This window comes from Ostrinia furnacalis, unplaced genomic scaffold (assembly GCF_004193835.3).
Source record: "Ostrinia furnacalis isolate ACB-3 unplaced genomic scaffold, ASM419383v2 OfSCF1042, whole genome shotgun sequence".
NCBI lineage: Eukaryota > Metazoa > Arthropoda > Insecta > Lepidoptera > Crambidae > Ostrinia > Ostrinia furnacalis.
In genome coordinates, this window is record NW_021131281.1 from 55,746 (window position 1) to 80,732 (window position 24,987).

The following is a 24,987-nucleotide window of genomic DNA, read 5'->3' on the forward strand; positions in this document are numbered from 1 at the left end:
ATAGTAAAATTTTATGTAAACTGGAGACACTTTATTGTAGCACTTAAAAACAATTGCTGGAAGATATTGTTCACGGGATAGTAAAATAATAAAATGTATATTGTTAAAATTACCTCTGAAATATAGTCATGACTCTAATGATGCTTTTAGTCCCATGGTGTTATTACGGAAATTATCAACCGGTTGCTAATTGGACAATAGCAACGCGACTGATAGTAATGTATGGAAACAAGCACCATCTGTAATTGAACGCAGCGCTGTCAGTGGTTGACATTGCTATGGCATTGTACTAGCACATTTATCAACCCGTAAAGGGATCGTAACTGTATCAACTCGAGGCGGTTAGTATTCTTTGTATGAAATTCCATACTGCAACGCACACTTATCCGCACCGTAACGTAAACGCGTCGCCTCGCGGTTGACAGCGCGCGAAAGGCGATGACAGCTCCCGAAATGCGATACTGTGTTGATCCCTTTCCGAGTTGATAAGTCTGCTATGACCTTTAGAAGCAACCGGTTGTTAAGATCTGTTATAAGCATACCGGAATTGTGTTCTTAGTTGAAGAGAAACAGAATAACTGCTGTCCTTTAGTTGATAATAAATAGGACTCCAACAATCTGGTGAATGGAAGCACCAGGATGCGGGCAGCAAAGGACTGGTCGTTGTGGCATAATTCCTTGGGGGACGCCTTTTTCTAGCAGTGGTCATTTGATTGAAACGAACTAAAAACATCATGAATTCAAGCATGAATGAAATCAAGAATTAAATCAAGGGGAACATCATTCAAGAAACGTTTTTGAGCTATTTTCCGTGTTTAATAATCTCTATCTATCTTTTTCTATCTATAGCAGCCTTTGGTATTCATCTTCGAACATAGGCCTCCTCTTCAACCTTCCACCGACTTCTGTCTCCGTCCACTTTCATCCAGTTTTTTAGCTCGCTGCCGGATGTTATGTCCATCTTTTAAGCGATCTATACAAGAATAATCTCTGTAAGAGGGTCAATCTATTTTATACAGAACCCTTCATGTTCTAATCCGACTCGTGCTTGTGGTAGCTTTATTTCTAGATCTTGGTTACCAGATCAAAAAGCTTTCTTAAAGTTACAAAGAAAACACTTTACAGTCAGATCTGTTGCATTCCAAGAAAAATAAACCTTTAAAAGGCTGCGGAAAGTTGCAATTAGTGGCACCCCTTATCCCAAAATATTCCAGCCCCTACACAACTATAATTTAAGCGACAGCCCTACAGAACACAATAAATTGCAATTTACGGGAACCCATTTAATGAGGCTTCATTCAGTGGACGAGGTGAAATTTTACACTGAAATTTCAATTTTCGTGGCTAAAGTAACAGCTTGTTCGTAAAAATAGGGCTGATGTGTTGGGAGAGTATGGGTTCTGTATGTATTTATATGACACGTTTTGTGTTAATGAAAATAAAGCACTGGTTCTCATCTAGAAAACATATCCAGATAATATATTACTGTCGTTAAGCTGTGCTCTCTTACTATATCAGTTGTTACAAAACACAACATACTTACATGGATTATTACTTAATTTTAGACTCGCGGCTTAGACTGTCTTAAGGGGGCTTATGTGTCAACTCGCCAATCTAAAAACTCGTCCATTGGCGAGTTTACCACTTATAATTTCTTTGATGGTTATCTCGCCATAAGTTTTGGATATTTTTGGCGAGATAACCATGCCTGAAATTGAACACCCATGCAAAATTTGAGACTCCTAGCACTTGTAGTTTTTGAGATTTCGTGATGAGTGAGTCAGTCAATCAGTGACCTATGGCTTTTATAGATATAAGATTTAATTAAACACATTTTGTATCTATTTTTACATCACAATTTATCTAAAGATCCCTAAAACTGCGCTTTAGCGAGACGAATGTTGACCCCAATTATCTAGCACACAGTACAAACCCGCTGGCTTATGTGAGTTGAAATACATAAATATAATACATAGTAATATTTCCATTTAAAACTCGAATAAATAGAACTATTTGATTTGGAGTTGCATTTGTATTTGGATGAAAGTTGAAGTGGGTTAAAATGTGCTCCAACAAGAGTTTTAATGGAATTGATATTTTAGTTGAATTCCAGTTAAAATTCGTTTTTGTTAAATATATTTTGATTAGTTTAGCAATCATTTCATAACAGTAGTAGTTACATGAAAACAGTAGTTCCCTGAAAGTGTTTATTCACTATTTTAATTTACCCCTTCCTCCTTGTTATAGGCAACTTCAAAAATTAGCGTGTAGTTGAATAATTTTGGAACCGTGTACCGGAAAACGCAGCGTGGGACGTTTAGCCACAAGGTGGAACGACGACCTGATAAAGGTAGCAGGAAGGCGCTGGTTGCAGGCCGCTACCAACCGTGCGATGTGGAAGTCATTGGGGGAGGCCTATGTTCAGCAGTGGACGTCCTGTGGCTGCAATGATGATGATGAATAATTTTGATGCTTCTAATTTTAGTTAGGTAGTTGGTTATAACTTGACATTTAGAGATGGTAAAAAAAAACATAAAAGATACGATACTCATTGCAAACATTTTATTCGTTAAAAACGATGACTAATTTGTTTTCATTTCCCACTTTTTCTTAACGAGATCTGTGTCGAGACAAAAGAGAATGACGCCCATAGTCACAAACATCACTATGAGGTTTCACAGTGCGCGTGGACGCACAGGGTGACACACGAACCAATCATAGAGCTCTATTCAACGCTTTGCGTTCGATTTTTTGCTTCACTTGCATCGTTTGTGAATACGGGCGTGAGTCTTGTGATATAGGTCTTCCAGAATCTCATGGCATAAAAAATATTGGAAAAGTGTGACTTTCACATGGCAGTTGTATGTGGCTTTATTTTCTACCAGTCTACTCAGATTTTTTTCAATCTACACTTACATTCCTTCAACGCCCGCATTACCCCACTTGGAATCGAACGTGGAACCCTAAAGCGTTACTCGTTAAAGCCTTTGATCTTCCCCTAAACTTCACCACATTCCCACATTCCCACTGTGGGGTAGTGAGGGTAGTTAGCGGACGATCTAATGTAGTCATTAGCCTAATGGGAAGAAGCATTCATACGGGTGTTTTTTCTGCGTTAACCCTATACTTGGCAAAGACGGTTTTGGTTAATATTTGTGATTTACACTATAAATATTGGATTTAGGACGAGTAAAAATCATGTAAAAAATACGAAAAAAAATCTTAGGTATGTAGTTTTGGAAATATAGTATGTATCTTTAAGTGCACATTGCCAGCTTTGTAGTAAACTAAAAAATGGTTTAATTGTTAGTAAAAATTAGTTATTTAAATGAAAATTACTACAAAACCTTAAGATATTCCTTATTTGAGAAATAAAAAATAAGTATATTTTACAAAAAACTGAAAACAAAGTAAAAAACCCACTTCAAAGTCTGTAACGCCTTGCAAGTATAGCTGCATTTGGATGTATGAGAACCACTCCATCAGCGTCGTTGGAGTACCTCCTGAACCTCACACCCTTCTTAACATCCAGGAGAAGCAAATGCAGATAGGACACATAGGAATCCTGCAAGAGCATTAAAAAAATACGAGGGGTATTGATGCCAACTGGTACCGCACTGTGTTCACGTCTTCGATTGAAGATAATTTGATACCCAACTTACAGTGGAAACGCAAGATAGCGGAAATGGATCTCTGGAACTCTCTGGGAAACTATGCAGCAGTCGAACTGGCTGAAATTCTTCAATCACCAGCTTTATAACCAGAAGCATGCAGCAGCCTGCACAGGCTGCTCGCTTTTTGGGGGTGATCTGGGTTGTTTGGAGTAGGAAGATAACCACCCAAGAGAATCAGGAGGCTAAGTGCGGCTTCTAATTCATCAGCTGAAGTGTCACCGCCACTAACTTTCGACCTGGTTCCAGATTTTGGAACCAGAACCAGCATTTTGCGCGCCTGATTTTGTTGCTGCAGCACAAAGTTGTCCAAAAAACAACATTCTTTATTACATGAATTAAAACTCACATCGGCATATAATTTACAGCTTTAAATATTACTAACTAATAACATGATCCCTTTTTTATGCGATAAAATCTATGAAAAAAATCATAAAATAAAGTCAACGAGAACCTGGCAATGTGTCTTTAAAGATACATTCAAAATTGAAAGTAAATTATTACGTATCTGACAGTGTGCATTTAGAGATACATTCGGACAATCCGCATCGTACAAGAATAATTATACAAGTTTTGTGATGAAAAAACAGCACTATCATCAAGAAACCTTTATTTACTATCCATATTACTACAAATAATCACCAATATTCTTNTTGTGGGAACCAAAAACTTACACTAATCGGACATTGAATGGATGTTTTATACATATTTTTTATTAAACAAAATGAAATAAAACGAAAATTTGTGGCTTTATAATAAAGCAATATAAAAAAATGTTTTTTTAAAAAATTATGATAATATATTTTTTTATTTATTTTATTCCTGATTATTTTTTTCAAAACACATCAGACACGCTGAATTATTACATAATTATCACTTTTGGGCTCTATTTCTGTGTCGAATTTATGAACGCTGTGTTCTGAGGGGATGTCTTCAAAGTTCGAAAAGTATCATGTAAATCAAGCTCTATTTATTTTTCTGCATTCTCGAGACAACGTGCTACCTAATCGTCATATAAATTTTTACTCATTTTGTTTAAATATTGTAAAAACCTATTAATAAGATGTTAGGTGATGAAAAATTCAAGCATGCGTAAGTAACACCCTGGGGTAATTTTCCACCCCACCTACCTGTACAAGCCAAACAGATGATTTTTTTCACATCCCGCGTCTACGAGCTTAAAGCGCACACCCTGCATTGAGAATACACAAAACGACATTGCACTAGCTTAGGTAGAAAAAAAGATATGTCAATTTTTATGCGCCTGGGGTAAAAAAATACCCCACGGTGTTACTTAAGGGTTAAATTAAAATAAACTACATTGTTTCAAAGTAAAATTGTCGATAGTATCGATACTTTTGAATCTAGATTATGACCAATAGTTTTTAATGAACAATACTGATGATAGTATCGGTAGAATTGATTTATATTTGTATGAAGGACTATCGAAAGCTAAATAAATTACTATACCTAAGAACTTAAGAAGTACCTAATAGTATTTTCATAAAAATAGTATCGGACAGCATCGATGAAATCGATACTCTAATCAATATTGTTACTGTTTTTCGAACCCGCTATATTAAATACAGATTATCGATATTTTATACCAAAGCTTGCAGCACTAATTCCGCATCTTTCCAGCTATTTCCAGTTTGAGGCGGTTCGCACTGGATCGTACCAGTCTGGAGCGAGATTGCGTGATTTCAGTTTAATACCCTTTTTGCTTTTAGCTTCTCTGTGTTTTCGCTAAGTTCCTAAAGAATTACTAATGATTTAACTGTTTTTATTCCTTGATTTCACAAAAGTATGAGGAATCGTTTATTTGTTTTTACTATGGTATAGTCTGTTAAATGATGTACGTTCAATATTATTGAAGTTTTTTGTAATCTATTCAATCCCAAAACCTTCGAATGAATTATATGCAATAAAAGATATGAATTAATTTGAATTATGTCGCTTACTTTAGCAATTTTGTTAACTAGCTTTTGCCCACGGCTTCGCCCTCGTAAAATATAGTCTGCAGATCACAGGTAGAAAAACACTGCTGTAAAGTTTCATCAAAATCCGTTAAGTACTTTTAGGATGAAAGAGTAACAAACATACTTTCTTACAAACTTTTGCATTTAGAGGTACTCGTATTAATAATTCGTTTACATTTGATTTCACTCGTCAAATGTTTACGATTTCGAATGAATAACTCTACAGAATCGCACATCAAGTCAAAGTCCGTGTTTTGTAAATCAATTAAAGTTTACTATGCAAAACAAATTAAACTTTTACTACATCGTAAAGTGTACTCCTTAAAAATTTTGATTGGCACGCTTCTAAATGTTTGAGAGCGTCATCAAGCAAACAAACCTTTTATAAGGTTTCTCAAATGAGTATTGTAGAATCTAAATTGTAATTCCTACAGCTTCTCGAAATTGATAATTTAATTTTAGCTGTAACCTTCTTCAATTACCTAGTTAACAAGATTAAACTATTGACTTGAATTTGAATTATCTTAAAGTACTTACATATTTTGTACTGTTTATAACAATTAATAGTATTTTACACCTGTGTGCTTACCATGAGTTTACGTTAGGTGTGCTCGCTAGCGACTGCGAAAAAATGACATTAAATGTATGACAGATTGTACAGTGCCCCTAGCGACTATTTTCAAGAACAAAAATCATCATAGATATTTTTGACGCAGTCGCTAGCACACCTAACGTAAACTCATGGTAAGCACACTAGTGATGTACCTACAAGTTGATTTGTATTGATTGGTATCAATGAATTGACGTATTTTTTTCAACTGTCAAAACGACACTCTTCCATAGATTTTTCAGAGCAATACAAACCGATGACGTCACTATTTTACCAACTCTATTGATTCTATAAATTAAACATTTTTCCTGTTTTATTTTAGAGTGAAAGATATGTTGCCCAATGCTGGTGTAGTGTAAACTTAATGGAAACAAATTCTCAGTCTGTTTGGAATACATGAAAAAGACGTTAACTAAAAGTCAATCTTGTACAATTAAAGGCGTGGATTGATTAAAATTAATTGTTTTAATTTGTTTTGTTTCAGTTGGCGCTATAACTGTGAGCTTCGTGACGAAACCGAACGCACACGAGTTTATTTTCAAACAATTTCAAAGGTGAGTTAACGATTAGTTATATCTAAGTAGCTGACCACTGGCCAGTGGCCAGGCGAACTTCGTACCGCCAATAAAAAGTTGTGTTTACTATACGAATCGCAATACCTATTAATATCGGTTTGAAACCTAATATTCTCGTGAATACGCGTCTTTTGAGCTTTTTTTAAATAACATAATATCTTTACAACTTTTTTTTGCACTTTTTCGTGAAATCGGAGCCTAGAATGGAGCAAAACATTGCCAATGTAGACAGTCCAAAAAAGTGACAAACTAAGGCTGAGTTTCACCTTCTAACTTTGACCGTGACTATAACGATAACCGGTGTTTTTTGTATGGAGTTTGACAAATTGACGTTTGTCAAATAATTGGATGTTGGCAGAGTCAAGCAAGTCCTTACGCTGATTTAATGATTGCATTTTGAAGTACATCAGTTGTGTCCCATATGATAAAAGCTTTTTTGTGAGACCAAATGAAGTTGACAGATGCCAAAGAAATCTTTTATATTATATCCATTTTATTCGTAAGGCATGAACTGTGTTGGACAACTAGTGAAAATTGCATTCTATAGCACAGATATCCGTAAGCGTAACCGAAACTTTCGGATATCCGAAATAAAAAAAGTTATCCGTAACCGAAACCGGTATAATATTATTCCAATATCCGTAACCGTATCCATAACCGAAACTACATAATATCTATAACATCCCTAGTAAGTATTCAAAGAAAACTTGAAATAATTAGCTTGTCACAGATGGTTATTTTATTGGCTATATTCGGATTCGTTATTCAGATGTATAAACAATAATAATGAAAAGTTTCATCATAATCCTTTTAGTAGTTTTTGCGTGAATCTATACTTCTATACTAATTTATAAATGCGAAAGTAACTGTGTCTGTCTGTCTGTCTTGCTTTCACGCCAAAACCACTAAACCGATTTTGATAAAATTTGGGATAGAGATAGATTGAGTCCCGGAAAAGGACATAGGATAGTTATTATCCCTGTTTTTTAATAATTATTTTTCTGTGACAGACAAAATTCCACGCGGACGAAGCCGCGGGCGGAAAGCTATGAGTTATAAATATTCATCCATATTATATCCACTCAAACTTTCGTATTTTCATTATTATTAGGATTTCAGAAACCTGATCGCTTATCAAAATATCTTTCTCATTACCAAAACAAGGTTTCTTACAATATTTAACTAACGGCAAAGATCTTGAATTTCAATTTGAAGAACTCAAAGAAAAATCTAGTTTATTAAAAAAAGAGATTGAATCTCGCCAAGTAATCGCGAAAGACTTAAAAGGTGGGTAACGTCGGGTAGTCGAATAAAAAAGCGCTTATCGGCCGTTTCGGAGATGGTCTGTTTTAGTGCCTTTAAAGTTTTATGTTTGCGACTGTCTGGCTAAAGTTGGGGATGCAATGAGTACTTTTGTATATTTCTTTTTTGCTGTAGAAGGTTCGTACTAAGCTGTGTCCGTGATTTCGTACGCGTGAAAATAGTTTGAATGCTTTTTCCCGTTTTTTCAACATATTTCATTGATCTTTCTATTGAATTATCACTTCACGGGATTTATTGCAACAATATCTATTTTAACGGTAAATAATATTAACGTCGGGAGGGTAAATATTATTTACCGTTAAAATAGATATTGTTGCAATAAATCCCGTGAAGTGATAATTTTATAGTAAAAAATGCAACATAATAGTTTAAAATCTTTCTATTGGTCGAAACGTGATCTTTCGATAATGGACTATCCAAAACACAAGTTTTTGGGCTAGTAGTAGTAGGTTAATTATTCGTAGCATGGTCGAAGCACTCATGCACGGTACGGGATAGACTACGAATGCTACGGGTTTGCTACGGATTTTCTCGAATTGGTACGGATGGACTACGAGCAAACTACGGCTATGCTACGAGTGTGCTACGGGTTTGCTAACGTGTGCTACGACTATTCACATTTTATAATATTGGAAATCATTTCAACTTATTCAAACATGGAAATATTAATCAATCTTGAAAATGAAAAATGAAAATGAAAATACTTTTATTAAATAAACACTTTACAATTTTATTATTACAAAATATGTGCCGCTCTCGTTAACAGTTAACCTTATAAGGTTAACCTGTGTAACGAGTCAGAGGAAACATAGACTAAATCAGTCTTTACATTGAATTTGATCTTTTATTGTACGAGTAAATAGAAAAACAAAACAAAAATTATGTGTGTGATAGTGTAAGTGTGACTATCATTATACTCAATCAATAACAATAAAAAAGACTTTTAATTAAAAAAAAGCAAGATGGTGTATGAGTGTTGCATCGTTTCGGCTTTCTGTGTGCCCCAGACCTAACATTTTATGTGTTAACCTGACAAAGTAACAACACGCCGAAGTGCCAAAACGATATTAAATCCAAACAGCCTGTTTATTTCAAACCTAGATTCGTTACGTGACTGGAAAATTGTTGAATTTTTTTTATTTTTATTAACTTAGTTAGGGGTGGAGTTTCGTAAAATATTTTCTTAGCGGATGCTTATGTCATAACATCTACCTGCATCCGGCCAAATTTCAGCCCAATCCGTCCAGTCGTTTGGGCTGTGCGTTGATAGAGCACTATGTCAGTCAGTCAAGTCACTTACTAACGATTTAAGGTTCTGTCAAAGTTAAACCAGTTAAAGCTCTTTTCAGGTAAATTATCTATTAATTAAAGTTTTATAATAAGAGGAAAGGAATGATTTTGATTGTTTGTTTCAAATACGAGTAGGCTCCGAAACTACTGAGCCGATTTGAATAATTCTTTCATCATTATTTTATTTTGTTATTTTTTTATCCTACTAATACCACAGAATAATAATAAGTAATACTTATACCTGAAGAATAAATTTCAAAAATTTTACTGTTTAGTGAATAAATTAGGTATTTCCTTTTTCTGAAAGAAATTAATAGCTATTTTATACATATATGTACATATAAGTTAAGACAACTTTTTATTGGCTGTACCTACGAAATTCGCAGAGACAGCCCGTGTTTTATATAAAATAATATTAACACCCGTATTCATAAACGGCTTGCTTACTTGATGCAGGAACGCTATGCAAACCCTGTGCGTCCACGCGCACTGTGAGACCCCATAGTAAAGTTTGTGGCTACGGGTGAATGTAGGTAAAGGTGAGTGTAGACTAAACTGTTGCCGAAAGGTGGTCCGCGGAACCCTGGGGTTCCGTGGAAAGGCGGCAAGGGTTCCGTAAAAAATATTATCCCACGTTTCGTGACCGACGTTGTTCGCGCGCACCGACTTGTTTACGCACAAGGGAGGGGCAGGGCGTGCGGGCGGAGAAGTACGGGGGTTCCGCTAGGAAAAGTATAATCAATTAGGGTTCTTTGGCAAAAAAAATTGGGAAACCCTGGACTAGAGCATAAATTTTACTTGTAACAGAACAACGAGCCGCTCAGTGATATGTTCTAGTGTATTACCTTTTCACGAACCAAACGTCGTACATTTTACCTGTATTTTACGATTCGTAAGAACGTTATATTACATTAAAATGCTTTAGTTAACCGACTTCAAAAAAGATGGGGGTTATATGTTCGACTGTATGTATGTTTTTTTTTTTTCTATGTATGTTCACCGATTACTCCGTCAATTGTGGACCGATTTTCAAAATTCTTTTTTTGTTCGATAGGGTACACTTCTGAAGTGGTCCCATTGTCACCAAGTCAGGATCTGATGATGGGATCCTAGGGAATTCGACTGCAACCCTCAAATTTTATAGGCACTTATATCGTTTTTCAAACATTTTCTTAAGTTATTCAAGTATTTGCTCCTGGAAATCATCATCTCAAATTCATGAGCTGATGATAGAAAGTAAAACTCCTTAATGCTTAGGAGTTGGAGGATAATTCTTTTAATTTTATAGATAAGTATAGTTTCTAAAGTTATTCAAGTGTTTGCATCAGATAGCCATCATCTCATCACGATGAACTGGTCATGGTAGATACAACTCCTTAACGCTTAGGAGTTGGAGGATAATTCTTTAAATATTATAGGTACAAATAGCCCAACAGTTGTATTCTTTCATGTTTTTAAGGTAGGCTGACGGTTTAAGGTGTTTTTAGGTTGCCGATATGGTAACCTGTATTTTGTAGGGAATATTATTTTACACTTGACATGAAGAATATACTGCCTACCTTCAGTGGTAACACCAAGGTTATAATTAGTTAACTAAAAAGCAAGAAATAAGTTAATCGGTGCAGGCAAACTTCACACGTTTCATAATCTTGGCACCGACTCCAGAAGTATCAATCATGGTATACATAAATATTAATTCGTCCTAATAAATAAGTAATTAGTTATTATTTTTCTACTTTTTAGTGTATGTTTTTTGGAGTCGGTTTTTTTTTTTTAAAACAAATTTATACCAGAGTCAACTGAAGAGTACTCATTTGTATTTACTCTGTTTATACTCATCTTTACGTAAATTTTGATTTTCCTAAGTAATCCTTGTTTTCTTACAGCGACCGGGACAGGGAGGCTCCCTGGATCAGTGGTGAAGACCCCGGCTTGCAGCATTATGGTGAGTTATGCTTATGGTTACCAACCGACGGGGTTTCCCTGGATTTGTACCAGTTTACGGGGCTCCGGACGGGGTTTCATTTATTTATTTATTACAAATATTTAACCGTTACATCTTTGATTATAGTAAGTCTGGGCAAAAAAACATGTTTGGTCCGATGCAGCCGGGCGACGCGCAATTTTTTTTTTTTTATGTGATAGGAGGCAAACGAGCAGACGGATCACCTTTCAAGAGGAGAGCGTATCTTTATCTTAAAGGCCGGCAACGCACCTGTAACGCCCCTGGGTCTGCGGGTGTCTATGGGCAACGGTAATCACTTACCATCAGGTGATCCGTCTGCTCGTTTGCCTCCTATCACATAAATTAAAAAAATCTTTTTTTTTCCCCAACGAGGAAGCTCTTGGCCTGTATTTCACCTGATGGTATTTTATTTTTAATGAAAAAATCCGGGGTTTTAACACGTTTTGCCCTAGTTACCAAATTATAGAGATAGCAACCCTAGTTATGCTCAGCCAGGGCTTGAGATGAAACGAATTGGAATTTGTTGCTACATTAACTTATAGTTCGTTAGTTGTATTATACATGGTGTTAGGTAAATGGTATCATCGTTCGTTCGTTCGTTCGTTCGTTTCAGCCAAAATGACGTCCACTGCTGGACAAAGGCCTCCTCCGAGGCTTTCCACAATGCACGGTCCTGCGCTGCCCGCATCCAGGCTCTTCCCGCGACCTTTACGAGATCGTCGGTCCACCTAGTAGGAGGCCTGCCCACGCTACGTCTTCCAGCCCGTGGTCGCCACTCGAGAACTTTTCTGCCCCAACGGCCATCGTCTCTACGAGCTATGTGCCCCGCCCACTGCCACTTGGTTTTAGCAATTCTGCGAGCTATGTCGGTCACTTTGGTTCTCCTGCGGATCTCCTCATTTCTGATTCGATCACGCAGGGAAACTCCAAGCATGGCCCGCTCCATCGCCCTTTGGGTGACCTTGAGCCTTCTTATGAGGCCCATAGTAAGCGTCCACGTTTCGGATCCATAAATCAACACTGGCAGCACACACTGCTCGAAGACTTTTGTCTTGAGACACTGCGGTATTTCGGACGTGAGTATATTGCGTAGCTTCCCGAACGCTGCCCAGCCGAGTTGGATTCGACGATTGACCTCTTTCTCGAAGTTGGCCCTACCTAACTGGACTGTTTGTCCCAGGTATACATAATTGTCAACAGCTTCGAGTGTAGAGTCTCCAACCTTCAAAGGAGTGGGTGCGACACGGTTATTAGACATGATTTTTGTCTTGTCCATGTTCATTTTGAGACCCACTTGTTGAGAGGCTCTACTGAGGCCATCGAGCATTGTGCCTAGATCTTCCAAGGTTTCAGCCATGACTACGATATCGTCCGCGAATCGAAGGTGGGTGATGTACTCACCGTTAATATTTATGCCAAATCCGCTCCAGTCCAAGAGCTTGAAGACATCTTCCAGGGCGGTGGTAAACAGTTTTGGAGATATGACGTCTCCCTGTCTTACCCCTCGCTGCAACTGGATAGGTTTCGAGTCCCGATCCTGGAGGCGGACTGACATTGTGGCGTTTTTGTATAAACTTTTTAACACTTCGATATAACGATAGTCAATTTGGCACCTTTGGAGAGACTGTAGCACTGCCCAGGTCTCGACCGAATCGAAGGCTTTCTCATAATCCACAAACGCCAGGCAAAGTGGCTGATTATACTCCTCGGTCTTCTGTATAATCTGCCGCAGCGTATGTATGTGGTCTATGGTACCAAAGCCTTTTCGGAAACCGGCTTGTTCGGGAGGCTGGAAGTCGTCGAGCCTGCGAGCGAGACGATTGAATTTGAAATAAAACTAACTTAATATTATAATATTTACGATAACCAATTACCTGGATCATTGCTACCTAGTGCAATATTGATATTAAATTTTAATAACGTAGATAAGTGTTTCTTTAAAACGGAAAACAAAATATGCATTAAAAATAAATAGAAACCTATTATAAGTTTTTATTTACATTCAAGGATTTAAGAAAGTTTTAGCCAGATCTTACAATAATTGTTTTTAAGCCACAAATATTCCTTAACTCTTTATCAATTAATTCAATAACATATTGTTTTAAATTATAAGTTCCGAATAAATTAAATACCTATTAAATAAGTAAAATTCTTAAGTAACTGTATGATTTTGTATTTCTCACCCTAACTAGCTAAACTAATATCATGAGATTTACACTCATAATATCAACAATAATTGTAGAAAGGGCTACTTTTTTCTCGGGAAATTGCATAGTTACCTCGGAATGTGCGATAGCAATTTTGTGACCCGAGCGGGCAATCGCTAGTTCAAATTTTACACGAAGTCTCATATAATATTTTGTAGTTTCAAATTGACTAAAATGCGACGTTGCCAAACGAGCGCTACGGATGCGGGTAATAAGCAATACTCAATCCTAAATGCTTTACATAGAGCTTGGTTTGCTAGGGCAAACATCTACAGTGATGCGCCGACGCTGCTTAGACCCGAAACATGAATGAACGGGGGCGGAGTTTAATCGAGCGTGTGTGTGCAAACAATTTAGGCCCTTAAGGTGTCAAGGCGTTCGAGTCCCCGATAGTACAGTCGTAGAATAACCTTAGTGTCAGTTTTCGCTTGCAGTAGATACTGTAAGAGTCAAACCTGCCAACATAACCGTGCAAGAAACAGTGCTGCTAACATTTAAATAAATATGACGTTTGCTAACGAATAAGTGGGTCTAGACAAAGTGCAAATTATAATCGCAAACCAGTCGAAAAGTGGTCGAAAAGCTGTTTTTTTGTATGGAGTTTTGACGGTTTCGATTTTTGATTCGATCAAAAAGTGCATTATGTCTAAGGGGGAAGGTTTTGCTTGTTTATTTTTCTATCCCATCAGTGCAATGTTAAAAAATGTAGTTTTTTTATTTAATAGATAATGGCAGGTTGAACCAACAAGAAGGTTTTAGTTTATCAATCATAATAATCTTCTTGACAAGTTAAATCGTCAAACAACTATGATCTGAATAATTTTGAACTTTACTGACGAACAGTTAAAGATTATTTTCTCTAACTCGAGATTATTCTGTAACATAGTTTCAAAAGATAATACAAGTAATAATAATGTGCTCGCGATTCGTTGAAGGAATCAATTTGAAAACTGACGAACCTTTTCATTCGGTGACTGTACATTTTTCCAACACTATAATAACCGATCAGATTCAAAATATTTTTATGATGAACATAAGTTAGATTCTGTGTGTATAATAGGCATGTTTGTCATGTTAATTTTTGTTATTTATCTGCCTATATCTAGCCCTGCTAGCCGCCAGTTCTGTATACAATTTTACTCTGAGTGCAAAACATGTATTAAGCGCCATCTGTTGACGAGAGTTGGTGAGTTCTTGTGCACACGCCAACAGATAGCGCTGTCCACCTTTAGATCGCGGTATCATTTGATTTTTTCCCATTTTAGAAGAGGCAGATAGATAAAAAATTCATTTATGCCCTATACCGACGACCTAGGCATGTCCTAGACGACCCGGACGATCCTATTACCGAAATTCTGAACACAGACATCACTGCCTTAAGCACGCCAACTACTCCACAACACAGTAGCTCGTTACACCGTACTCGCCGGCGAGTACGAGGCCCTGCTTTCCATTTCGGACGGTACAGACATGTACCGGGCCGGTTCTCCCCTATCCGTCCCCCGGACACGGCCTGAGCCGAGGTCCGAGCCTACCGTGGCGCCCTCAGGCCGCGTCCGTAGTCCCCTCGATCGGGCCCACTAGAGTGAGCCCGCCGTAGGCTGGACTTTGGTCCAACACCGCGGTGGGCAACCCTCTAGTTGGGTTCGCCACTGATCGGGCGCCTTATGCGCTCGATACGGCCCGATCGCGAACGTCGGTCTGCGACCATTTATATAAAAAAATCATTTATGATAACAAAAACAACAACAATTTTTGAAAGCGTTCACTTCCTTACAAGTACAAGTGAACGTTGTCATTGAAACTTTTAGGCTGGGTTGCATCATCTTATTTTAACTTTAACAAACGTCAAAACTGTCTGTCAAACTCCATACAAAAAACATCTTAAGGCTAGTCATGGTTAAAACAGGTGCAACTCAGCCTTAGAAAATAAAACAAATCTACTATACATGACCCTTCACCTTCCCCCAAGAATTCCTTGAAAATATTTATTTTCTCGATTGCGTAAATGAAGCCCCTCTAAGGCACAATGTTAGCAAAACAACGCCACGAAAAGGTCAGACGCAAAATATTGGAGAAATATCTTTACTAATATTATAAATGCGATAGTAACTCTGTCTGTCTGTCTTGCTTTCACGCCTAAACCACTGAATCGATTTTGATGAAATTTGGCATAGAGATAGTTTGAGTCCCGGGAAAGGACATAGGATAGTTTTAATCCCGGTTTTTGAAACAAGGACGCGCGCGATAACATCTTTCTGTGACAGACAAAATTCCACGCGGGCGAAGCCACGGGCAGAAAGCTAGTAAGAAATAAAATATGTTTTATTAAATTTTCGTAATGAATTGAAAACAAAACAAGAGGAGGGACAACAAATAAAGTTAAATTTATATTGATTTCACGGGACATTTGATCCCATCTGAAACAGAATGACGTAATTTAATTGCTTTTGTAAGTATTTCCAGTTTCTCAAAATGTTGTTGGTTATTTGGTATGATTTAGGGTCGACAGTATATCAAATAAAACCCTGGAATATTATGTAAGTAGTTGTGATAAATAGATGTAATTATGCAACAAAACTTTTAGTCTGATTGACATTCGATTATAAATATTAAATACTTTATGGAAAAGCTATTAACAGCTGGGACCTCATAAAGGTAGCAGGAAGGCTGAATGCAGGCCGCTGCCAACCGGGCAATATGGAAATCATTGGGGGAGGCCTGTTCGGCAGTGGACGTCCTGTGGCTGAAATAATGATGATACTTTCATCCGCAGAAAATTATAGTTCCGTATGAAATAAATAAATATAAAGAGTATAACTAAGAAGAATAGAAATAAAAATACAAGTAAAGAACTTTAAATAAAAGAAACACAGACTCGCGATATTATTCAGAACGTTCTTACTAAAGTTAACGTCCACACTTTCCTATGGCTCCAACTAGTAAGAATTTGCAAATAAAAATGGTTCTGAAACTGCTGGCGAACTAAACTCTGTCTTTGCTATGGCTTTTAAAGTTTTAGTATACTTCCCCTAGACTGTTTTGCGGGAGCGAACATTAGGGTACACTTAGTTGCAGGGTTAGGTGGGAATAGCAAAAATAAAGTTTTTATTTTTATTTTCTGACACCAAGTAAATTATCTTTAAAAATACAATTAATATTTTTTGTTCTTGATCAAGCTGTGTATTCTTACAGCTGGTATTATCATGTCATAAATTGTAAAATGTATAATAATATGAGTGAGTTTTATAGTAAAAAATGCAACATAATAGTTTAAAATATAATATGAGTCAGACTGATGGATTACTTATATCTTAAACAAATGTTTTTATTTGATTTGATTTATGTTTAGTACAGTTTAGACCTGAGGAGATAAATTCTACAAATTGAATGGCCAAATAGTTGTGTGTGACATGACAAGCTTTGTACACGTGTGCACCTCGGGAGTAAAGTGATAGGAATTATGTACACTACTATTGTTGACATAACAGCTAGTTAACGTGCTGTTTGTTGACATAATAATATCGACTCGCATGTTAATTTGCTAAATTACCAATTGCCAAACACTCCAATGGAGATTCTAACCTGCTAGTATAGTATTCTAAAATATTATGTGTTTTAGGCATACTTTTTCAAAATGTTTTCAAATCGCTTGAAGCGGGCTTTTATGCTCATACGGTTGAAGTTAAAGAAATAATTTTAAAAATCATTACATGTACGAAAAAACATGCTCACAAATACTTCAGACTTGCAAAAATTTCATTTTCCTGGAAAAAAAATGCAAAAAATCTATACCACTTTTCTCGGCCGGCACTGCACCAAACTTATTCATTCGGAACCGAGCAGAGAAATTGTGGTACAGGCTTCGGAATACCGAACGTCCCGGATTTAAACTCGGTTCTTTTAAACGGTTTTTTACTTAATTAATGGCTCCAATGCTCGCTTTATTTTGACCTAATTGATAAAACACAGAAAAGACAGCAAGCTAAACAAAATTAATTCTTATATAGTTGTAATAGGATAGATTTTCCAAAAAAATGTTAAGTCTGATATACCTACTGTGGTCCATCCAGTCAGCTAAAATAATTCGTGACACCCAAAGTAACCAAAAAGTTCGAACTATTTGGCGCTGACTGTACCATGAAACAGCGTCAATGTTACATTTCAATTAAAATTTCAATTCGATAATTGTACGGGATATTTAATGACGAAATTAAACGATATTTTGTATTTGTTAATTTCGGAGTTCATGGAATATTTGTTGATTGTTTATTTTAATCATGATTCACGTTTGATTTCGACCTAAATCGAAATTAAATCAACAATTTATTCAGTAAAGCCCTTTCCATGGCACTTGTACACGTCACAAATATACGAGTACAATTTAGCTTGCTCTACCACTTCGGGACGTCATATGGGCTGGTGCTAAGGAGAAGTGGTGGAAGAAACTCAGTCACCTTTACAGCCTTTTTATTCACCGCCCTATGAGCTGATATTATAATATGAAAATCATAGTTAAGACGGAGAAAAATTTCAAAATAAGTCTTATCTAATTAAAAAATCATATTGTAATTTGTTATCACAAGTGTAATCTCTTAGTTAAATGCTTACCACAGTAATATTAGAAAGGTTGATTAACTAAGGCTGGGTTATACCCATCTTACTTTAACTTTGAAAAACGTCTAAAATGTGTCAAACTCCATACAAAAAACACCAGCTATCGTTATAGTTACGGTCAAAGTTAGGTGGTGCAACTCAGCCTAAAAAAGTTTTTTATGCCTCCGAATTATGAAGATTTTGCATCTTTCATATACATTTTCTAATCCCAATGAGAGCAAGTGAGACAAATAGACTTAAATCGATTACGTTTACAAAGTGAAAAGTGTAAAAATATCATATTACTAGCTTTTGCCCGCGGCTTCACCCGCGTGAAATTTAGTGTCATAGATCGCATAAATTGTAGCCTATATGTTAATTTGGGTTACAAATAATAATACTGTAGTTTCAACTAAATCCGTTCAGTAGTTTTTGCGTGAAAGAGTAACAAACATCCACACAAATTTTCGCCTTTATAATATTAGTAGGATCATCGTCTCCAATCAATATTTAATATTGAACGTAGATCCACAAACGTGCATAAAATACCATATTCCAAATTAACTTCGACTTAGAAACTTCGTTCAAATATTCAGGAGTTGCCTTTAATATTCAGAACGTTCTTGCAGAATGCAGAACTTTCTAATTTTCTCAAGAGATACGCTAGATAACCACATTATAACTTCTAGGTTAGAATTTAAACGGAACGGTAGTACGTAGTTTTGTAGCGTAACTTTAGTTCAACTTTATGTTTTGTGTAGAATATAACTGGTTTGGTTTGCTATATTTAAGCCAGATTGTATACAACGTGTTAATGAAAAAGCGCAAATCCTCAGACACCCCAACTTATTTGCATTATAAAACTAGCTGACCCGGCGAACTCTGTTCCGCCTTAAAAGGCAATAAATAAGCCATCGCAATTTTTCCTTATTTGCTCACCGTTTAGACCTACCCTGGACTACGACAAACATTTTAAAACCAAAATCAGCTCAATTGGCCCAGCCGTTCTCGAGTTTTAATCAGACTAACGAACAGCAATTCATTTTTATTTATATAGATAGATAGATAGATAATTATGTAACTTGTACCATTAGTCACCACCTATGACATCCACGGGAAGAGTGGGTTGGTTCTATGTCAATTCAGAGATCCATGTCAGTGATTTTGGTTTTGGTTTACCCACCCCCTTCAAACTTGTGTCAAAACAACGCACATTCAGTAATTTAAGTCAGCTGTTTTAATAATATATTGACTTTGTTGATAGTGATGCTACGTAATAAATCACAATCGATAGATTATTTTCTATTATATCGATAATACGTACTCATGTTCATTACAATCATCACAAAGAAGGTTCAAGGATTGTGTAACAAAACAGAACAAAACTAAACTCTCCATCTGCCTCTGGATAATTACAGAATGTTATGCTCCTGCAGTGGAGACTTTGGGTTACACCATCTTACTTTCGTTCGTTCGTTCGTTTCAGCCAAAAGACGTCCACTGCTGGACAAAGGCCGCCCCCAAGGTTTTCCACAATATACGGTCCTGCGCTGCCCGCATCCAGGCTCTTCCCGCGACCTTTACCAGATAGTCGGTCCACCTAGTAGGGGGCCTGCCCACGCTACGTCTCGCAGCCATCTTACTTCAATTTTGTAAAACGTCAAAAGTCTGTCAAACTCCGTACAAAATACACCGGTTAATGTTATAGTTACGGTTAAAGTAAGACAGTGCAACTCAGCCTAAACGACTTTGCACACATATCGATACATTTAGATGATATTATAGGTAATTCAGAATAGGTATATCGATAGTTAACGATTTTACCGATAGTTCAGCATCACTAGTACAAAGTTGCATCGCATTATCCCGTGCATGGGAATCCAGCAGCTGATTGGAGTATTACGAACTTCGTAAATGAAGTTAACGAACAAGGATCGTTTTAAACTTTGAATCTATACTAAGTTATTTATTACCGCTTGTATGGGCGAAAATGGTGTTTTGTATATACAAAACACCATTTTCGCCAACCAATATTGGTTAGAGTATGCGCACACCATTGATTTTTCGTCGGCCGATAGTTTAGTCGGGTAGTTGATCAGTATGGGCATGTATGGGTGTGCGCACTGCGCACACTACGCCGATTCAATTTGGCCGATTCTTCATACAAATTAAAATTTAAAATCGGGCACAACTATCCGCCAATTAAAAATCAACGGTGTGCGCCTACTCTTAGATAGCTAAATGGCTGCTGCGAATGAGATTGGACCATACCAAAGAGACATAGAGAGATGCCAACTAAGCTGAGTTCGAAACTGAATGTCGCATTAGAAATTCACACACCCAAAGTAATCAAAATCCACTGCGGTATCAGTGTGCTTACCATGAGTTTACGTTAGATGTGCTCGCTAGCGACTGCGTAAAAAAATGACATTTAAATGTATAACATATTGTGCAGCGCCCCTAGCGGCTACTTTCAAGAAATAAAATCTTCATAGAATTTTTTGACGTATTCGCTAGCGAGCTCACCTAACGTAAACTCATGGTAAGCACACAGTAGGTACTCAACGTTCGAATAATCTTTAGTACTACTTACTACGCAAGCAATGTAAATTTACATTATGACGTCGCTGCTGTCATCATTGCTTTCACGAGCAATGTGTTCTGTTTTTGGGCATATTGCTGCGACACTGGCCCCGCCCCCTTGTCACATCTTCCATTAGTTTCTGTGATGTGGACCATACTATGTAGGTAGGAAGGTATACAATCCGAAATCCAAAAATCAGCATCATAGTGCGTTTCGCTGAAAAACAAATACGAGCTTATCCCGCAAAGCTTTGCGTTTCCTAGCATGTTAAGGGCATGACCTGTTTTGCCTAAATTCCCTCATACGGTTTGCTGGGTCCTGAAAAACTGAAAAAGGTTGAAAGACAGGTTACTTATAGGGTTCCGTAGATGTATTTTATACATTGGTATTTTTAAAGACATGTCACACATTATGTACCTATTTATTCTTTCATGTCATACAGTTGGTACATAAGGCGAACTAAATGCCATTGGGCTTTCTCTGCCTTTGGTAAATATATGGTTACGTAGATAAACGTTCTTTTGAAATTCTTATCGTTTATTTGAAAGATAAGAAGCAATTTAACAGCCGACTGTCTGGTCTGGGACTCACTTTTCAGGATGGTTTGGGGGATGAATCCTGCAGTAGCTAAATATTAATAAAAATGAGGGTACATTCTATCATGTTAATCTGTTTTCTTATCACTATGTATCTTATCTAATAGATAGTATAGAGCCACGCCTTAGCGTACTAGCACCTCAACCCATTGGAATTTCTTGTGCTTCTCTTTTCCTTTGTGAAACAACCAAGATTCTTAGTACAGACATCTACAGACTAGGTATAAGACTGTAAAGTTTTGTAGCGAAATTCAAAGTTACAACTCCATATGAACCCGCTGTTTTGAGCTTGGTTTACCGTTTTTCGCACAAATATTCCTTAGTATGTCATCATAAAAAAAATATTTATGACAAAAATCTGGTAAATTTTCCATGATGAATTTGTATGCTCCTCGCTTTTGTAAACAATCATCGAAGTATCACGCTACTAATTTTAATTTTCCTCTCCACTTGTCCAAATGAAAGAACTTTATTAATAAAAGGTTTCATTCCATTACCAGAGGACCCTAAAACTTTCGGAAAACACCACTTTTAATCTCCGCTATTAAAGACGGAACTCGACAAACTTTCGAAATCCACAGTTCGTATCGCTTCAGTCTTAAAGTTCAATTTGGTCTGGTTTATTAGTGCGATAGATTAGTTTGGTACAACTTGCAACCGCAGCTCCAAGTTTGAAGTGCAGCAGGGTTCCAGTTTGCACTTTACAACTAACCCACTCGGAATTGCGGCTTTTAAATAGTTTTTTCCCGTTAATAATTTCCCATTCCCCGGTTTCGGGGTTTAAATGACCGGAGAATTCTTATTTAGTGCAATTCGGCACGGTTAGTGCGCGAACTTTTCGCGTATTGCGCAGATGTAGGCAGTTTCGGAATTTCAGCGTTTTATTCAATGTTTAATTTGGGGTTGGTTTCGCGTTTGCTGGTTTTTACTGCAGTAATTTTTAGACTAAGTACTAAAATGTAAAATTACCTGTTTTTGAATCTAATTTGGGTAAAGAGCCAAAACGTTTAATAAGATTTGAATGTCACATTTGTGAACTACATTCATCACTTTTCGTAGAAAATATTTAATTCAAATCAGTATCAGTAGGTTATTACATTCGTTCATTGTCTAATAATTGTATTGTTTATTAAATCGTCATCCTTCATACGTACCTACTTAACTATTCTTCATAAAACGCCTGCATGCGAATCGACCAGCGGTGATATGTTTCACATTAAATCAAAATTAAATATAAGGCTAGTTTAACTAAAACTAAATAATTTCTTAGTGCTCATGTCACGGTTGTAGCTTTAGAGCCAAGTGACAAAATAGAATTTAGATTTAAGTTTAGATAAATAAAAGATAATTTAAGTTAACAAGTAATTTATTTAGAATTAAGTAGCAAGAGACCTTAAGGGTGTGGGTTACGAGCAAACTATCGTATCGCACGAGATTCGTCACCGGTGGTAGTATATTCAAACCACTGTCCTCGCTAGCATTGATGGTTATGTGGTTTGGTTCCTCGAGTTGGTAGGCCCGCAGAGTCGTCGACGCGCCGGACGGCTAGGGCCGTACGCACTGTGGTGTAGGGCCACTTAGAGTGTGCGCACGGGCCGTCCGACACGGCAGGCAGCTCTGCCGGGTTGAAGAGCCAGGTGGTAGGATCGGCAGTGGTGACCATGCATGGTGTAGTAGGTAGAAGAAGATGAAGGTGGAGATGAACCCTGCAAATCAAAGCGGACACTAAAGCAGTTGCTAGCTTTTGTCCGTTTGACTGCGACATCAAAATACTAGCGAAGCAGATGGAATGATTTTGGTAATAAATGGTGATGTAATGATGTGGCAGTCAAACAGAATTACAGTAGGTGCAGAGAAAGTGATTGCAAAGTGAAGTAGGCAAAAATATTAAATTACGTAGGTAGAAAATAATTTAGCATATCATCTATGTAGGCAATTAATTTGTAAAACAATATAGGTAGGCAATAATTTAGAATAATTAGGACAAGTAGAATAAGATTAGAATAGTTCAATTTAGTAAATTAAATAGATTTTAGAAAGTGTCGTTACAGTACGACCAAGGTCATGTAAGGTCATGACGTGTCGATGTCATTTCATAAAATATTGATTTTATTATGTAGTAAGATATAAAATATTACGAGTAACAAATTGTAGAAACAGTTAAAATTACGAAATGACATCGTCCAGATACACTGAGCACATGGATTGCACACCTGGAGAACAAAATGGCGGCTAGGTACTTACATTTAGCACAAGTATAAAATCTAGGCATTAAAAATACTTTTGCAACACTCACCCGGTAGCGGGGTTCACCAATACGCGATTACATATTTAGTTTTTAGAACATTACGTAAATCGCGGGTCCGGCGGTGACGGACAGCGATACGTCCGTGCTCACTAACGCTCTGGCTCGGACTAGGAGACGCGGCGGGAGCATCGCGGCCGTAGGCGCGTCGCTTGCGCATGCATAAAAAACAGTCCGCCCGCTCGACAGAGAACAAAAGAAATCTCGAACGACTTGTTTCGCGCGGGTTTGCTTGTAGATTTATTATTTTATTTATTTTATTAGTGTAAAACAATATGAATTATTTAATTAAGTTATTTAGTTAGGTAGTTTACGTAGATTTAGATATATTATTATTAAAGTTTATTTATTTAGGTAGATAATAGTAATTAAATTAGAATTTGATCTAAGATAAAGATCAGCGGTAACGCTAACCGTTACACTCATTGTAATAAGAAGATAATAACAATGCTCTAAAGCAAATCTAATGAAGGTACTCCACCGTAATAGTGTGTGGAACTTACACCCACGACATATCAAAATGGCACCTTATCCAATTGAATTAAGTGCGATTTTGCAACAAAACTGCAGCCTGATGCGCTGTGGCTGTACCAACTTTGTTGAATTAACTTCATTTTGAAACTGGATTCTGTAGCGCACAGGCTGCGTTTCGCAGCTGTTTAGAAAAGTGGGTAAAAATTTTCGTGGAACAGTTTTTACATTATACAGTGTGAGTCACGTTAAAGTGTACATATGAAAATAGATGAAACTAGACCTATTTTTATCGACAAAAAAGAGGTCAAAATTTTTTTGAGATTTTTTTTTAATTTATTATAGATTTTTTTTTCTTCCAATTACTTATTTTAAAGAAAACGTAATAACTTTTAAACTAAGAGGTATATCATGATAAAATAAAAACAGTAATAATGATAAATAACAGATGATACTAAATAAATACATAAAATACTCAGAAAATGCCAACAAATAATAAAAAATGATACTTTTTGAAAAAAATCTGCTGTATATACGATAGAAAATAATAAAAAGTCATAAAAACCACCTATTATAGGGGCATTTTTTGGAGAAATTGATCAAATAACCAAAAAAACACGAATTTTTAAGCAGATTTTTTTCAAAAAGTATCATTTTTTATTATTTGTTGGCATTTTCTGAGTATTTTATGCATTTATTTAGTATCGTCTGTTATTTAGAATTATTACTGTTTTTATTTTATCAGGATATACCTCTTAGTTTAAAAGTTATTACGATTTCTTTAAAATAAGTAATTGGATGAAAAAAAATTCTA

General features: G+C 36.6%; 1 protein-coding gene and 1 long non-coding RNA gene across 2 annotated transcripts in view; one reads left to right on the forward strand and one right to left on the reverse strand.

Moving 5' to 3' along the window:
• Window positions 1–6,744: 6,744 nt before the first annotated feature.
• Window positions 6,745–24,987, forward strand: part of LOC114350978 (uncharacterized) — a gene marked incomplete at its 5' end in the record, with an annotated part of 33,715 nt that continues 15,472 nt past the window's right edge. The window contains 2 exons of the mRNA XM_028301988.1: window positions 6,745–6,814; window positions 11,335–11,393. Of these exons, the coding sequence (XP_028157789.1) occupies window positions 6,745–6,814; window positions 11,335–11,393 (129 nt within the window). The remainder of the gene's footprint in view (window positions 6,815–11,334; window positions 11,394–24,987) is intronic.
• On the reverse strand, window positions 22,746–24,002 carry LOC114350982 (uncharacterized). Its single transcript, XR_003655750.1, has 2 exons — window positions 23,694–24,002; window positions 22,746–23,103 (listed from the first exon to the last, which is right to left on the reverse strand). It is a non-coding gene; the product is annotated as an uncharacterized LOC114350982 (long non-coding RNA).